Consider the following 13,778-nt stretch of genomic DNA (forward strand, 5'->3'; position numbering starts at 1 on the left):
TCTCCTCCCTCTCCTCTCTCTCTTCCTCTGGCGATCACTGGGAGAACAGCTCCCGTTCAACCCCGCCTGCCGGCGGTGCTCCCACTCCCCCTCCTAGGCAGCCCACGCTCACCCTTAATGCTTTTCCACTTGCCAAATGCGAGCAGGCAAGTGAAAATTTTGAGGGCTGTAATAGATATAGGCAGGTGTTACTTTGGATTCAGGTCCATGTCCCCTCAAGACACACAGACTCTGGGAACCATGTATATGTCATATTTGAAAGAGTGACTGATTCATACTGTTGGGACACATACTGTTAGATGCTAATGTCATCAACTCCAGCCACCTGTCTGTCTGTTATAATGTAAATAAGTCTAGGATAACTTCTAAGGATCGCTCACCCATTGTTGCTTGTGCTAATTGACCCTGCCATTGTATGAAGGAGTTCTGTGTTGAAATGTATGATAATGTATATTGTAGTTAGCATAGGTGTGCGCAGGGGGTGTGCCTGGGTACACCCTAATCATCCTGAGTGGTGCAGATTGCCCCTGCTGATGTTACACCAATCCCCCCCTCCAATGGGGCTCCTAAAAAATTGTAAAAAAATAATAAATAAAATAATAGAAAACTACATACACTGTACACTGCCCTACTGACACCAACCTTCGGCATTACAGAAAAGTCCACTGCCTACTAACACTGTCCTTGTTTTAATACATTTGGGGTGCACACCCTAGTGCAATAGGCTGCGCACATCTATGGTATTTAGGGAGTCACAACTGCTGCTTTATGGGATTAGTTAATTAGCTCATGTTAATTTATGTTTCTGTGTATTGCTAGAGTAATATGAGTAGGATGTAGGAACCTCCTCTTTTACTGTATATAAGACTTGTATTCTGGTTCTAATAAAGAGTCCATGTTCAACAGACAAACAAGTATCGTTTTGTTGTGTGCTTGTGAGCAGTTGGAATATCTGATATCTATATCTAGACTGGGAGGAAGTGGTATATGACTTTTTGTTACAGGTATCCTCATCCTCCTATCATGTATAGGTATCCTCATCCACTTATAAGGTATAGGTATCCTCATCCTCCTATCAGGTATAGGTATCCTCATCCTCCTATCAGGTATAGGTATCCTCATCCTCCTATCAGGTATAGGTATCCTCATCCACTTATGAGGTATAGGTATCCTCATCCTCCTATCAGGTATAGGTATCCTCATCCTCCTATCAGGTATAGGTATCCTCACCCTCCTATCAGGTATAGGTATCCTCATCCTCCTATCAGGTATAGGTATCCTCATCCTCCTATCAGGTATAGGTATCCTCATCCTCCTATCAGGTATAGGTATCATCATCCTTCTATCAGGTATAGGTATCCTCATTTACTTATCAGGTATAGGTATCCTCATCCACTTATCATATATAGGTATCCTCATCCACTTATCAGGTATAGGTATCCTCATCCACTTATCAGGTATAGGTATCCTCATCCACTTATCAGGTATACAGTAGGTATCCTCATCCACATATCATATATAGGTATCCTCATCCACTTATCATATATAGGTATTCTCATCCACTTATCAGGTATACAGTAGGTATCCTCATCCACATATCATATATAGGTATCCTCATCCACTTATCATATATAGGTATTCTCATCCACTTATCAGGTATAGATATCCTTATACACTTATCAGGTATAGGTATGCTCATCCACTTATCATATGAAGGTATCCTCATCCACTTATCAGGTATAGGTATCCTTATACACTTATCAGCTATAGGTATCCTCATCCACTTATCATATATAGGTATCCTCATCCGATCGCCAAGAACGCGGTCACATACAACACGTACGACGGCACTATAAAAGGGAAGTTCAATACCAAGTGCGCCACCCTTTGGGCTCCTTCTGCTAATCTCGTGTTAGTAGAAGTTTTGGTGAGAGACGATTCATGCTTTTCAGTCTCGTGCTTTTCATTCCGTTACAGCTTAACGAATGTGCTATCTCCATTACGAACGCTAGTTTTACCAGACGGATCGCTTCCGTCTCGTACTTGATTCAGAGCATGCGTGGAATTTTGTGCTTTTGGGTTTTGTTGTCGGAATATTTGAGAACCAACTCTCAAATTTTTGTTGTCGGAAATTCCGACAGAAAATGTCCGATGGAGCCTACACACGGTCGGAATTTCCGACAACAAGCTCCCATCGAACATTTGTTGTCGGAAATTCCGAGCATATGTACGCGGCATAAGAGTTAGATGAGGTATACAAAGTCAAGAATTGTTACAACTTGTTTGTATGTGGTAACACAGATACTACAATAAACTAGTCAACTAGAAGACATTCACAAATAGCCTACAGAGGTCAGTATTGTATCCATAAATCTCTGAATAATCCACAATGTGATCATTAGAATTAGTTATTACATAGGAGGTATAGAGAAAAAGTAAGAAGGCAAGATAGGGGGATAGGATGAGGAGGAGAAATGTACATATTAAAAGAAGAATGTTTTTTATTTTTCATATACATAATAAAAAAGTCTCCAATGCAAATTTAAATAAAGGATTCCTTGCAAGTATAAAATCCACAAACAAACGTGTGTGGGCGGTCGCGCAATGCTCGATCGCCCACACACGTTTGTTTGTGAATTTTATACTTGCAAGGAATCCTTTATTTTTTTATAACAAATAAATATGAAAATAAAGCAAAAATAAAAAGTTTTTCTTTTAATATGTACATAAAAAAACAAACAAAAATTTTTTTTTCTTTTAATATGTAAAATTAAAAAGTTCTTCTTTTAATATGCATATGCAAAATACAAAAAAAAATCATCTTTTAATATGTACAATTAATATAAGAAAACATATTTTTTCTTTTAATATGTATACGTGAAAAATAAATCTTTTAATATTACATATAAAAAATAAAAATCTTTATTTACATAAAAAATTTAAAAAACTGTTTTTTAATATGTATATGTAAAATAAAAATGTTCTTTTAATAAGCATATGAAAAATAAAAATACATATTCTTTTAATATGTATATCAAAAATGAAAAACAAATCAACTTTTAATATGTACAAGAAAAAAAAGTATTTTAATATGTAAAAAAAAAAAAAAAGTATTTTAATATGCATGTGAAAAAAAAAACGTATTTTAATATGTACGTGAAAAATGTGTTTTAATGTGTATATGTAAAATAAAAAAATAATCTTCTTTTTAATAAGCATATGAAGAATAAAAAAAAAAATATTCTTTTAATATGTATATCAAAAATAAAATCAAAAACGAATTTTAATACGTATAAAGAAAACGTATTTTTAAATATATACATAATGGCCCAGATTCACAGAGAGCAGGGCGCAAATTATGCCGCCGTAGAGCAAACACTGTACGCTACGCCAACGCAGCGCAGAGAGGCAAGCATTGTATTCAGCAAGCCAGTGCTCCCAACGCTGCACCAGCGTGGCGTGGGTTTCGAAGGCGCACGTTGGCGTAGGTGGAAGTGGGCGTGAACCCATGCAAATGAGGCGTGACCCCATGCAACTGTGGACGCACCCTCATGCGCCTGCTCACAACCATGCCGGCAAAACTGCCTAAGCTACGCCTGATCACTGTGTACGCCGTGAACATAACGTACGCCCAGCCAGACACACGTCCAACGCACAATACGCCGGCTTGTATTCCCTGGTGCAGACCTGTGCATGTCTGTTGCCGGGTTGCACCTCCTTTATGCCGGACGTAAAACTTACACTCATCTCGCGTAGCATGCCGCCGAGCACACGCACGTTCGTGAATCGCCGTATTTCCCTCATTTGCATATTTGAATGGCTAATCAATGGGAGCGGCACCATGCGCCCAGCCTAAATTTGCGCCCACCCTACGCCGGCGTGAGCAAGCTACGTCGGCGGGGTGTAGCCTGGTTTTAGGCACATGTCTGTTTGTGGGTCTGGCGCACAGATACGACGGCGCACATTTGCACTTACGCCGGTGTAACTTGTTATACGTTGGCGTAAGAGCATTGTGAATCTGGGCCTATGTATTTATATATATATCCACTTCCCGCCCGGCCTATGGCCGATTTACATCCGGAAAGTGGTTCTGAAATCCTGACAGGACGTCCATGGACGTCCTGCAGGATTTCATGCCGCGCGCGCCCGGCGATCGGTGATGCGGGGTGTCAGTCTGACACCCTGCATCTCCGATCTCGGTAAAGAGCCTCCGGCGGAGACTCTTTACCACATGATCAGCCGTGTCCAATCACGGCTGATCACGATGTAAACAGGAAGAGCCGTTGATGGCTCTTCCTCACTCGCGTCTGACAGACGCGAGTATAGGAGAGCCGATCGGCTGCTCTCCTGACAGGGGGGGGTTCGCGCTGATTGTTTATCAGCGCAGCCCCCCCTCGGATTGCCACACTGGACCACCAGGGAAGCCAAACAAAAAAAAAAAGCATTGAAAAAAAAAAAAAAGTCTTAAAAAAAAAAAGCTTTTTAAAAAAAAAATAAAGACTGGCAACATGGGTAGATCAGTGCTGCCCCACAATGTCCATCAGTGCCACCCCAAGTGTCCATCAGTGCCACCCCACAGTGTCCCCTCACAGTGCCCATCCATGCCCAGTGCCCACCTATCAGTGCCCATCTGTGCCACCCATAAGTATCCATCAGTGCCACCCATAAGTGCCGCCCATGAGTGCCCATCTGTGCCGCCTATGAGTGCCCAGTGCCGCCCATGAGTGCCGCCTATGTGTGCCCATCAGTGCCGCCAATGTGTGCCCATCAGTGCCGCCTATGTGTGCCCATCAGTGCCGCATACCAGCGCCGCCAATCAGTGCCACCTCATCTGTGCTCGTCAGTACTACCTCATCGATGTCCATCAGTGCCATCTCATCGGTGCCCATCAGTGCCGCCATATGACTGCCCGTAATTGAAAGAGAAAACTTACTTATTTACAAAAAAATTAACAGAATAAAATAAAAACGTAATTTTTTTTCAAATTTTTCAGTCTTTTTTGTTGTTGCGCAAAAAAATCGCAGAGGTGATCAAATACCACCAAAAGAAAGCTCTATTTGTGGGGGAAAAAAGGACGCCAATTTTGTTTGGGAGCCACTTCGCACGACCGCGCAATTGCCATTCAAAGTGCGACAGTGCTGAAAGCTGAAAATTGGCTTGGGCGGGAAGGTGCGTACGTGCCTGGTATGGAAGTGGATATATATATATATATATATATATATATATATATATACATATATATATATATATATATATATATATATATATATGTGTGAATATATATGCATACTGTATATATTTAAAAATACTTTTTTTATACGTAAATTAATTTTGATTAGTTTTTTATATAAAATATAAATATTTCTTTTTCATATACATATTAAAAAATATATATATTTTTATTTTCTATATATGTATATTAAAAAAAAAAACTCCCAAAAGAGGAAAGAAATAATATATATTTGTTTTTCTTTCATCATGTATATGAAAAATAAATGTAAAAAACTTCTTCCATGTGCATGTAAAAACGGTGTTGCTTTATGGCCGTTGTAAAATCTAGCTGGAGGAATACATAAAGCGGTGGTGAATGTACGGTAGTAGTGAGTGGAATGCGCTGCGCTCCACACAACAGACAAAGGCAAGCTGATCCTACCTGCCCGGTTCATGACACTCACAGGGGAGGGGCCGTGCAGCTGTCGGGGGGCGTGGTGATGACTTCCAGGGGCGGGAACTGAGCGGGGTTGGTGTTAGGGGGGCGGGGCGGTGGAGTAGCGCTGCCGTTGAGTGTAGAAGTTATGGACGCTTCTCCTGATCTGTCCCGACATCTGGTGAGTCAGACTTTGCCCGATCCGCTGTGTGTGTGTCTGTGTGGGTGAGAAGTCAGGAGGGAGGTGGCTGGCAGCCTGGTACACTGTTGTGTGTATGTGATTGTGTGCGATGGCACAGCCAGCATAGTGTACATAGAGTATGGGTGGGGTGGGGGATGTGACACACCCAGAATAAGTGGACATTGTGGGGGGTAGTGTGGCGATCCTTCCATACTGTACTGTGCACCGATCACTGTGCTGCCCTCCTACTACATGGCTAGTATTATAGATCACTATGATAGAAGTCATCTTCTCAGTTCTGATCACCGTTGTCCAATCAGTGACCAGCATAGAACTTTCTGCTTCTACTTTGTCAGATGTGGGTGGGATGGAATCTTTCTCTATCATAGGAAATCATGACTGATCCCAGCATCATGCTCTATGGGCAGCATGGTAATCACACAGGATATTGGTTTTACTATTAGGAGACACTGACATCACAAAGGAGATTTCAGGACTTGTAACAACGTCCCTACTATATATATGAATGAATGACTGCCCATAGGACACTTATTATTAGATTGTAAGCTCCACGAGCAAGGCCTTCCTGTTGCTGTATTATACGTGTACTGACCCCCCACCCCCCTCTACATTGTAAATGCTGCGTAACTAGGGTGACCACGTGTCCCGGTTTGCCCGGGATCGTCCCGTAATATACATTTTTGTCCCGTGTCCCGGGAGCCTTCAAACCGGGACAACAGAGAGTCCCGGAATCAACTGCCTACCAGTCTGCCACACTCACTGCCGCTGCTGACACAGTGCCGCTGTAATTAAATCATTCCTAAATCACTGGTTGCTAGGGACCCGCTTGGCGTGTAGCAACCAGTGACGTCACCGTGTCCCGCTCTCTCTGCGGCTCCGACTCCACCCCCATCTCCTCCTCCTCCAGCGGCCAGCCGCAGCAGAGAGAGCAGCAGCGTCACCTACCGCGGCCAGGGCCGTCTTACCGAGTGGGCACAGGCTGTAATCCGCCCCTCACAGGCATCGGCACTTTTTTTATGCAGCGGGAGCGTGCCAGGCCAGCAGACAGCAGGAATTCGGAGAAGGTGGCCAGAGAGGGGGGGAGTTGGATGTAAAAGCTCCCTGACCACCGAAGAGATGAGGTCTGCCTCCCCCCCCCCCCCCTCCCAGAACTTGAATCGTGCGCCGCGCGGCCCGGGCCTGAGGAGTGGAGAACAGGCTGGCTGGGAAGTGGGAACCCGGAAGAAAGACCACCCCCGGATCTAGAGGGAGACTCGGCGCTGCCACACTGCTGGCCATCAGGTACCGTACCAGGCATCCTGTCCATACATGCCAGCACACTGAGAGGGGGCAGGGTGAGCAGAGGAGGGACAGCGCTATGTGGTCTGTCTCAGCCCCCTATTCTGCCTATCAGACCCCCATCCTCTGCCTCTCAGACCCCCATCCTCTGCCTCCAAGACCCCCATCCTCTGCCTCCAAGACCCCCATCCTCTGCCTCCAAGACCCCCATCCTCTGCCTCCAAGACCCCCATCCTCTGCCTCTCAGACCCCCATCCTCTGCCTCTAAGACCCCCATCCTCTGCCTCTCAGACCCCCATCCTCTGCCTCTCAGACCCTCATCCTCTGCCTCTAAGACCCCCATCCTCTGCCTCCAAGACCCCCATCCTCTGCCTCCAAGACCCCCATCCTCTGCCTGTCAGACCCCCATCCTCTGCCTCCAAGACCCCCATCCTCTGCCTGTCAGACCCCCATCCTCTGCCTGTCAGACCCCCATCCTCTGCCTGTCAGACCCCCATCCTCTGCCTCCAAGACCCCCATCCTCTGCCTCCAAGACCCCCATCCTCTGCCTCCAAGACCCCCATCCTCTGCCTCCAAGACCCCCATCCTCTGCCTCCAAGACCCCCATCCTCTGCCTCTCAGACCCCCATCCTCTGCCTGTCAGACCCCCATCCTCTGCCTCTCAGACCCCCATCCTCTGCCTCTCAGACCCCCATCCTCTGCCTCTCAGACCCCCATCCTCTGCCTCTAAGACCCCCATCCTCTGCCTGTCAGACCCCCATCCTCTGCCTCCAAGACCCCCATCCTCTGCCTGTCAGACCCCCATCCTCTGCCTCCAAGACCCCCATCCTCTGCCTGTCAGACCCCCATCCTCTGCCTGTCAGACCCCCATCCTCTGCCTGTCAGACCCCCATCCTCTGCCTGTCAGACCCCCATCCTCTGCCTCCAAAACCCCCATCCTCTGCCTCCAAAACCCCCATCCTCTGCCTCCAAGACCCCCATCCTCTGCCTCCAAGACCCCCATCCTCTGCCTCTCAGACCCCCATCCTCTGCCTGTCAGACCCCCATCCTCTGCCTCCAAGACCCCCATCCTCTGCCTCTCAGACCCCCATCCTCTGCCTCTCAGACCCCCATCCTCTGCCTCTAAGACCCCCATCCTCTGCCTCTAAGACCCCCATCCTCTGCCTCCAAGACCCCCATCCTCTGCCTCTCAGACCCCCATCCTCTGCCTGTCAGACCCCCATCCTCTGCCTGTCAGACCCCCATCCTCTGCCTCCAAGACCCCCATCCTCTGCCTCCAAGACCCCCATCCTCTGCCTCCAAGACCCCCATCCTCTGCCTCCAAGACCCCCATCCTCTGCCTCCAAGACCCCCATCCTCTGCCTCCAAGACCCCCATCCTCTGCCTCCAAGACCCCCATCCTCTGCCTCCAAGACCCCCATCCTCTGCCTCTCAGACCCCCATCCTCTGCCTGTCAGACCCCCATCCTCTGCCTCCAAGACCCCCATCCTCTGCCTCTCAGACCCCCATCCTCTGCCTCTCAGACCCCCATCCTCTGCCTCTCAGACCCCCATCCTCTGCCTCCAAGACCCCCATCCTCTGCCTCCAAGACCCCCATCCTCTGCCTCCAAGACCCCCATCCTCTGCCTCCAAGACCCCCATCCTCTGCCTCCAAGACCCCCATCCTCTGCCTCCAAGACCCCCATCCTCTGCCTCCAAGACCCCCATCCTCTGCCTCCAAGACCCCCATCCTCTGCCTCCAAGACCCCCATCCTCTGCCTCTCAGACCCCCATCCTCTGCCTCCAAGACCCCCATCCTCTGCCTCCAAGACCCCCATCCTCTGCCTGTCAGACCCCCATCCTCTGCCTCCAAGACCCCCATCCTCTGCCTGTCAGACCCCCATCCTCTGCCTGTCAGACCCCCATCCTCTGCCTGTCAGACCCCCATCCTCTGCCTGTCAGACCCCCATCCTCTGCCTGTCAGACCCCCATCCTCTGCCTGTCAGACCCCCATCCTCTGCCTCCAAGACCCCCATCCTCTGCCTCCAAGACCCCCATCCTCTGCCTCTCAGACCCCCATCCTCTGCCTCCAAGACCCCCATCCTCTGCCTGTCAGACCCCCATCCTCTGCCTGTCAGACCCCCATCCTCTGCCTGTCAGACCCCCATCCTCTGCCTCCAAGACCCCCATCCTCTGCCTCCAAGACCCCCATCCTCTGCCTGTCAGACCCCCATCCTCTGCCTCCAAGACCCCCATCCTCTGCCTCCAAGACCCCCATCCTCTGCCTCAAAGACCCCCATCCTCTGCCTCCAAGACCCCCATCCTCTGCCTCCAAGACCCCCATCCTCTGCCTCCAAGACCCCCATCCTCTGCCTCTCAGACCCCCATCCTCTGCCTCTCAGACCCCCATCCTCTGCCTCTAAGACCCCCATCCTCTGCCTGTCAGACCCCCATCCTCTGCCTCCAAGACCCCCATCCTCTGCCTCCAAGACCCCCATCCTCTGCCTCCAAGACCCCCATCCTCTGCCTCCAAGACCCCCATCCTCTGCCTCCAAGACCCCCATCCTCTGCCTCCAAGACCCCCATCCTCTGCCTCTCAGACCCCCATCCTCTGCCTCCAAGACCCCCATCCTCTGCCTCCAAGACCCCCATCCTCTGCCTCCAAGACCCCCATCCTCTGCCTCCAAGACCCCCATCCTCTGACTCCAAGACCCCCATCCTCTGCCTCCAAGACCCCCATCCTCTGCCTCCAAGACCCCCATCCTCTGCCTCCAAGACCCCCATCCTCTGCCTCCAAGACCCCCATCCTCTGCCTCCAAGACCCCCATCCTCTGCCTCTCAGACCCCCATCCTCTGCCTCTCAGACCCCCATCCTCTGCCTCTCAGACCCCCATCCTCTGCCTCTCAGACCCCCATCCTCTGCCTCTCAGACCCCCATCCTCTGCCTCTCAGACCCCCATCCTCTGCCTCTCAGACCCCCATCCTCTGCCTCCAAGACCCCCATCCTCTGCCTCCAAGACCCCCATCCTCTGCCTCCAAGACCCCCATCCTCTGCCTCCAAGACCCCCATCCTCTGCCTCCAAGACCCCCATCCTCTGCCTCTCAGACCCCCATCCTCTGCCTCTCAGACCCCCATCCTCTGCCTCTCAGACCCCCATCCTCTGCCTCTCAGACCCCCATCCTCTGCCTCTCAGACCCCCATCCTCTGCCTCCAAGACCCCCATCCTCTGCCTCCAAGACCCCCATCCTCTGCCTCCAAGACCCCCATCCTCTGCCTCCAAGACCCCCATCCTCTGCCTCCAAGACCCCCATCCTCTGCCTCCCAGACCCCCATCCTCTGCCTCCAAGACCCCCATCCTCTGCCTCCAAGACCCCCATCCTCTGCCTCCAAGACCCCCATCCTCTGCCTCCAAGACCCCCATCCTCTGCCTCTCAGACCCCCATCCTCTGCCTCCAAGACCCCCATCCTCTGCCTCCAAGACCCCCATCCTCTGCCTCCAAGACCCCCATCCTCTGCCTGTCAGACCCCCATCCTCTGCCTGTCAGACCCCCATCCTCTGCCTGTCAGACCCCCATCCTCTGCCTCCAAGACCCCCATCCTCTGCCTCCAAGACCCCCATCCTCTGCCTCCAAGACCCCCATCCTCTGCCTCCAAGACCCCCATCCTCTGCCTCCAAGACCCCCATCCTCTGCCTCCAAGACCCCCATCCTCTGCCTCCAAGACCCCCATCCTCTGCCTCTCAGACCCCCATCCTCTGCCTCTCAGACCCCCATCCTCTGCCTCTCAGACCCCCATCCTCTGCCTCTCAGACCCCCATCCTCTGCCTCTCAGACCCCCATCCTCTGCCTCTCAGACCCCCATCCTCTGCCTGTCAGACCCCCATCCTCTGCCTCCCAGACCCCCATCCTCTGCCTCCCAGACCCCCATCCTCTGCCTCCAAGACCCCCATCCTCTGCCTCCAAGACCCCCATCCTCTGCCTCCAAGACCCCCATCCTCTGCCTCCAAGACCCCCATCCTCTGCCTCCAAGACCCCCATCCTCTGCCTCCAAGACCCCCACCCTCTGCCTGTCAGACCCCCATCCTCTGCCTCTCTGACCCCTCTCCTCTGCCTCTCTGACCCCTCTCTCAGACCCCCCTCCTCTGCCTCTCAGACCCCCCACCACCACCAGTGACCATACGAGGAGTCAGTCAGACAGCCACTCCATCTCCATTATATGACTCCATATCAAAAGGTGAGCAAATAGGGGCAATTGACACTGGGTGGCAGCATCTGATGGGGCACAGTAGCGACAATTTATGGGCACACTGGCATTTGATGGGGCACAGTAGCGACAATTTATGGGCACACTGGCATTTGATGGGGCAAAATAGCGACAATTTATGGGCACACTGGCCCGCTGATTTCATGATACGCCCTTGCCCCCAAAACTGGCAAAAAAAATGTAAAAAAAAACGTCTTTTTTGGGGGGGGGGGGGGGGGGTGTCCCTGAATGGCAGTTTGGAAATGTGGTCACCCTATGCGTAACTGTTGGCGCTATATAAATCCTGTATAATAATAATCAAATTATTTATAAGCCCCCTTTAACACTAGGGCTGTGTTAGCGCTAAAGCGCCGCTCGTTTTAGCAGCGCTTAATCTGCGTTTTTTTTTTGCAGTGCTTTTCAGCCGTTAGCAGGGCACTTTTACCCCCAAAAAAGTGTTAAAAACTCCTGTTTTGCAGCGCTTTCAATCAGCGGCCTATTCATTCCAATGGGCAGGGCTGTGTAGGAGCGCTGTATACAACATTTTCAACCCGCCCCAAAGATGCGGCTTGCAGGACTTTTTTTTTTTTGTTTCTCGTCCCGCAAGCGCACCGCCCCAGTGTGAAAAGGCACACTGCAATGAATGGGAGGCGGTTTTCAGGTGCTTTAGCACTAAGGCTGCGTATTCATGCTTATGTGCGCGTTTGCATACAGCGTCGTCCGACGTTTTTGTACTTCGACGTTTTTTATTTTAGCCAATAGGAAAAATGATCATCTTTTCATCACTTGTTGCTATGTTGGTAGATTTTTTTTATCTTCTGCCTGGGTGAAATGTTCTATTGATTAAAGCGACAAAACGCCCGTACGAAACGCTCGTTGTTGCGCTAGTCGCTTGAATCAAGCATTTCCATTACTTTCTATGGGAAATGCTAAAAAAACGCCCAAACCGCCCGATTCGTGCGACAAAAAAGGGTCTGGAACTTGTTTGAGCTTCAGGCGTTTGGCGTCAGGCGTTTTGGAGTGGAGATGTGAACCATCTCCATAGGGAATAATGTATTTTTTCCCCTCTAGCGTTTTTGAGCGTCGCGCTTCAGGCGACAAAATGCTCAGGTGTGAATGCAGCCTAAGGATGAGCTCCAGCGTGTTCGCATGGTACACGCGCAGAGCCCGCCAGGAAGAGTGCACGGCGCTGCGCTAATCACAGCCAGGGAGACATTTCCCGATGCTCGGCTGCAGAGATCGGGAAATGTCTCCCTGGCTGTGATAAGCGCAGCGCCGTGCAGACACACTGGAACACACTGGAGCTCATCCTTATATAGCACTAGAAATGGCCTCATCTAAGTGCCTGAAGCCGCCTCCCATTCATTCCAGTGTGCCTTTTCACATTGGGGCGCGGCGCTTGCGGGACGAGAAAAAAAAAAGTCCTGCAAGCCGCATGTTTGGGGCGGGTTGGAAACGCTGTTTACAGCGCTCCTACATAGCCCCTGCCCATCGGGAAAACCGCCCAGCGTGAAAGGGGTCTAAGGTCCCTGTCTTGCATGCCTACATACGATCGGCTACACACTATAAGAAAATTGGACGTGCGTTTTCGCCCAAAGAATTTTCGTACGGTTTTCATATAGTGTGTACACAACTTTCAATAGCCGGTTCTGAATTTTCATATGGAAATTTCCAAAGGGACAAACGCCAAAAATGTTTCTCGTACGGGAACAGAACAAATATTTTTGTACAAGAAAAATATAGAAAATAAAACTACATGATCAGAAACCATAAACGACAACAAAAAAAGCCTTTGTTGTACAAGAATTTTCGTTCATCGATTCCCATTGGCTGTGAAACAATGAGGATAATCAGACGATCGTTCGCTCGGTTTTCTGATAGTCTGTACCCCGCTTTACTGACATCATATTAGACAGGAGCTGATGCACCTTTGGAGTTTGGAAGAAAATTCAGACAAGCACAGGGTGGACATGCTAACTCCATGCAGATAATATGGAAATTGCACAATTTCTACAAAGTAGAAGTGCTAACCTCTAAGGCTGCATTCACACCTGAGCGTAGCGTTTTGCAGCGTTATTTGCCGCGACAAAACGCAGCGTTTTTTACCACGATTTTTTACAGGTCTAGGGTCACCAATGTAAAAAACGCCCAAATTCGAGCGACAAAAAAGGGTCCAGAACTTGTTTGAGCTTCAGGCATCGGCGTCAGGCGTTTTGTAGTGGAGATGTGAACCATCTCCATAGAGAATAATGTATTTTTTCCCCTCTAGCGTTTTGGGGCGTCGCGCTTCAGGCGACAAAACGCTCAGGTGTGAATGCAGCCTAAGCCACTATGCAGCCTCCAATGTTGTCATAGAACTGTACACCTCATTAACACCCATAAGAACACACCTAAATATTAAAATAAACCCATAACAAGGATTGTGGAAA

The 13,778-nt window shown here is 49.9% G+C and overlaps 1 protein-coding gene across 1 annotated transcript in view; it reads left to right on the forward strand.

Moving 5' to 3' along the window:
• The first annotated feature begins 5,745 nt into the window (after positions 1-5,745).
• The window catches only part of SEPTIN10 (septin 10), an 84,810-nt gene continuing 76,777 nt past the window's right edge, over positions 5,746-13,778 (forward strand). The window contains exon 1 of the mRNA XM_040336391.1: positions 5,746-5,828. Coding sequence (XP_040192325.1) covers positions 5,796-5,828 — 33 coding nt within the window. The 5' untranslated portion in view covers positions 5,746-5,795. The remainder of the gene's footprint in view (positions 5,829-13,778) is intronic.

The sequence above is a fragment of the Rana temporaria genome, chromosome 2, assembly GCF_905171775.1.
Source record: "Rana temporaria chromosome 2, aRanTem1.1, whole genome shotgun sequence".
Taxonomy (NCBI): domain Eukaryota; kingdom Metazoa; phylum Chordata; class Amphibia; order Anura; family Ranidae; genus Rana; species Rana temporaria.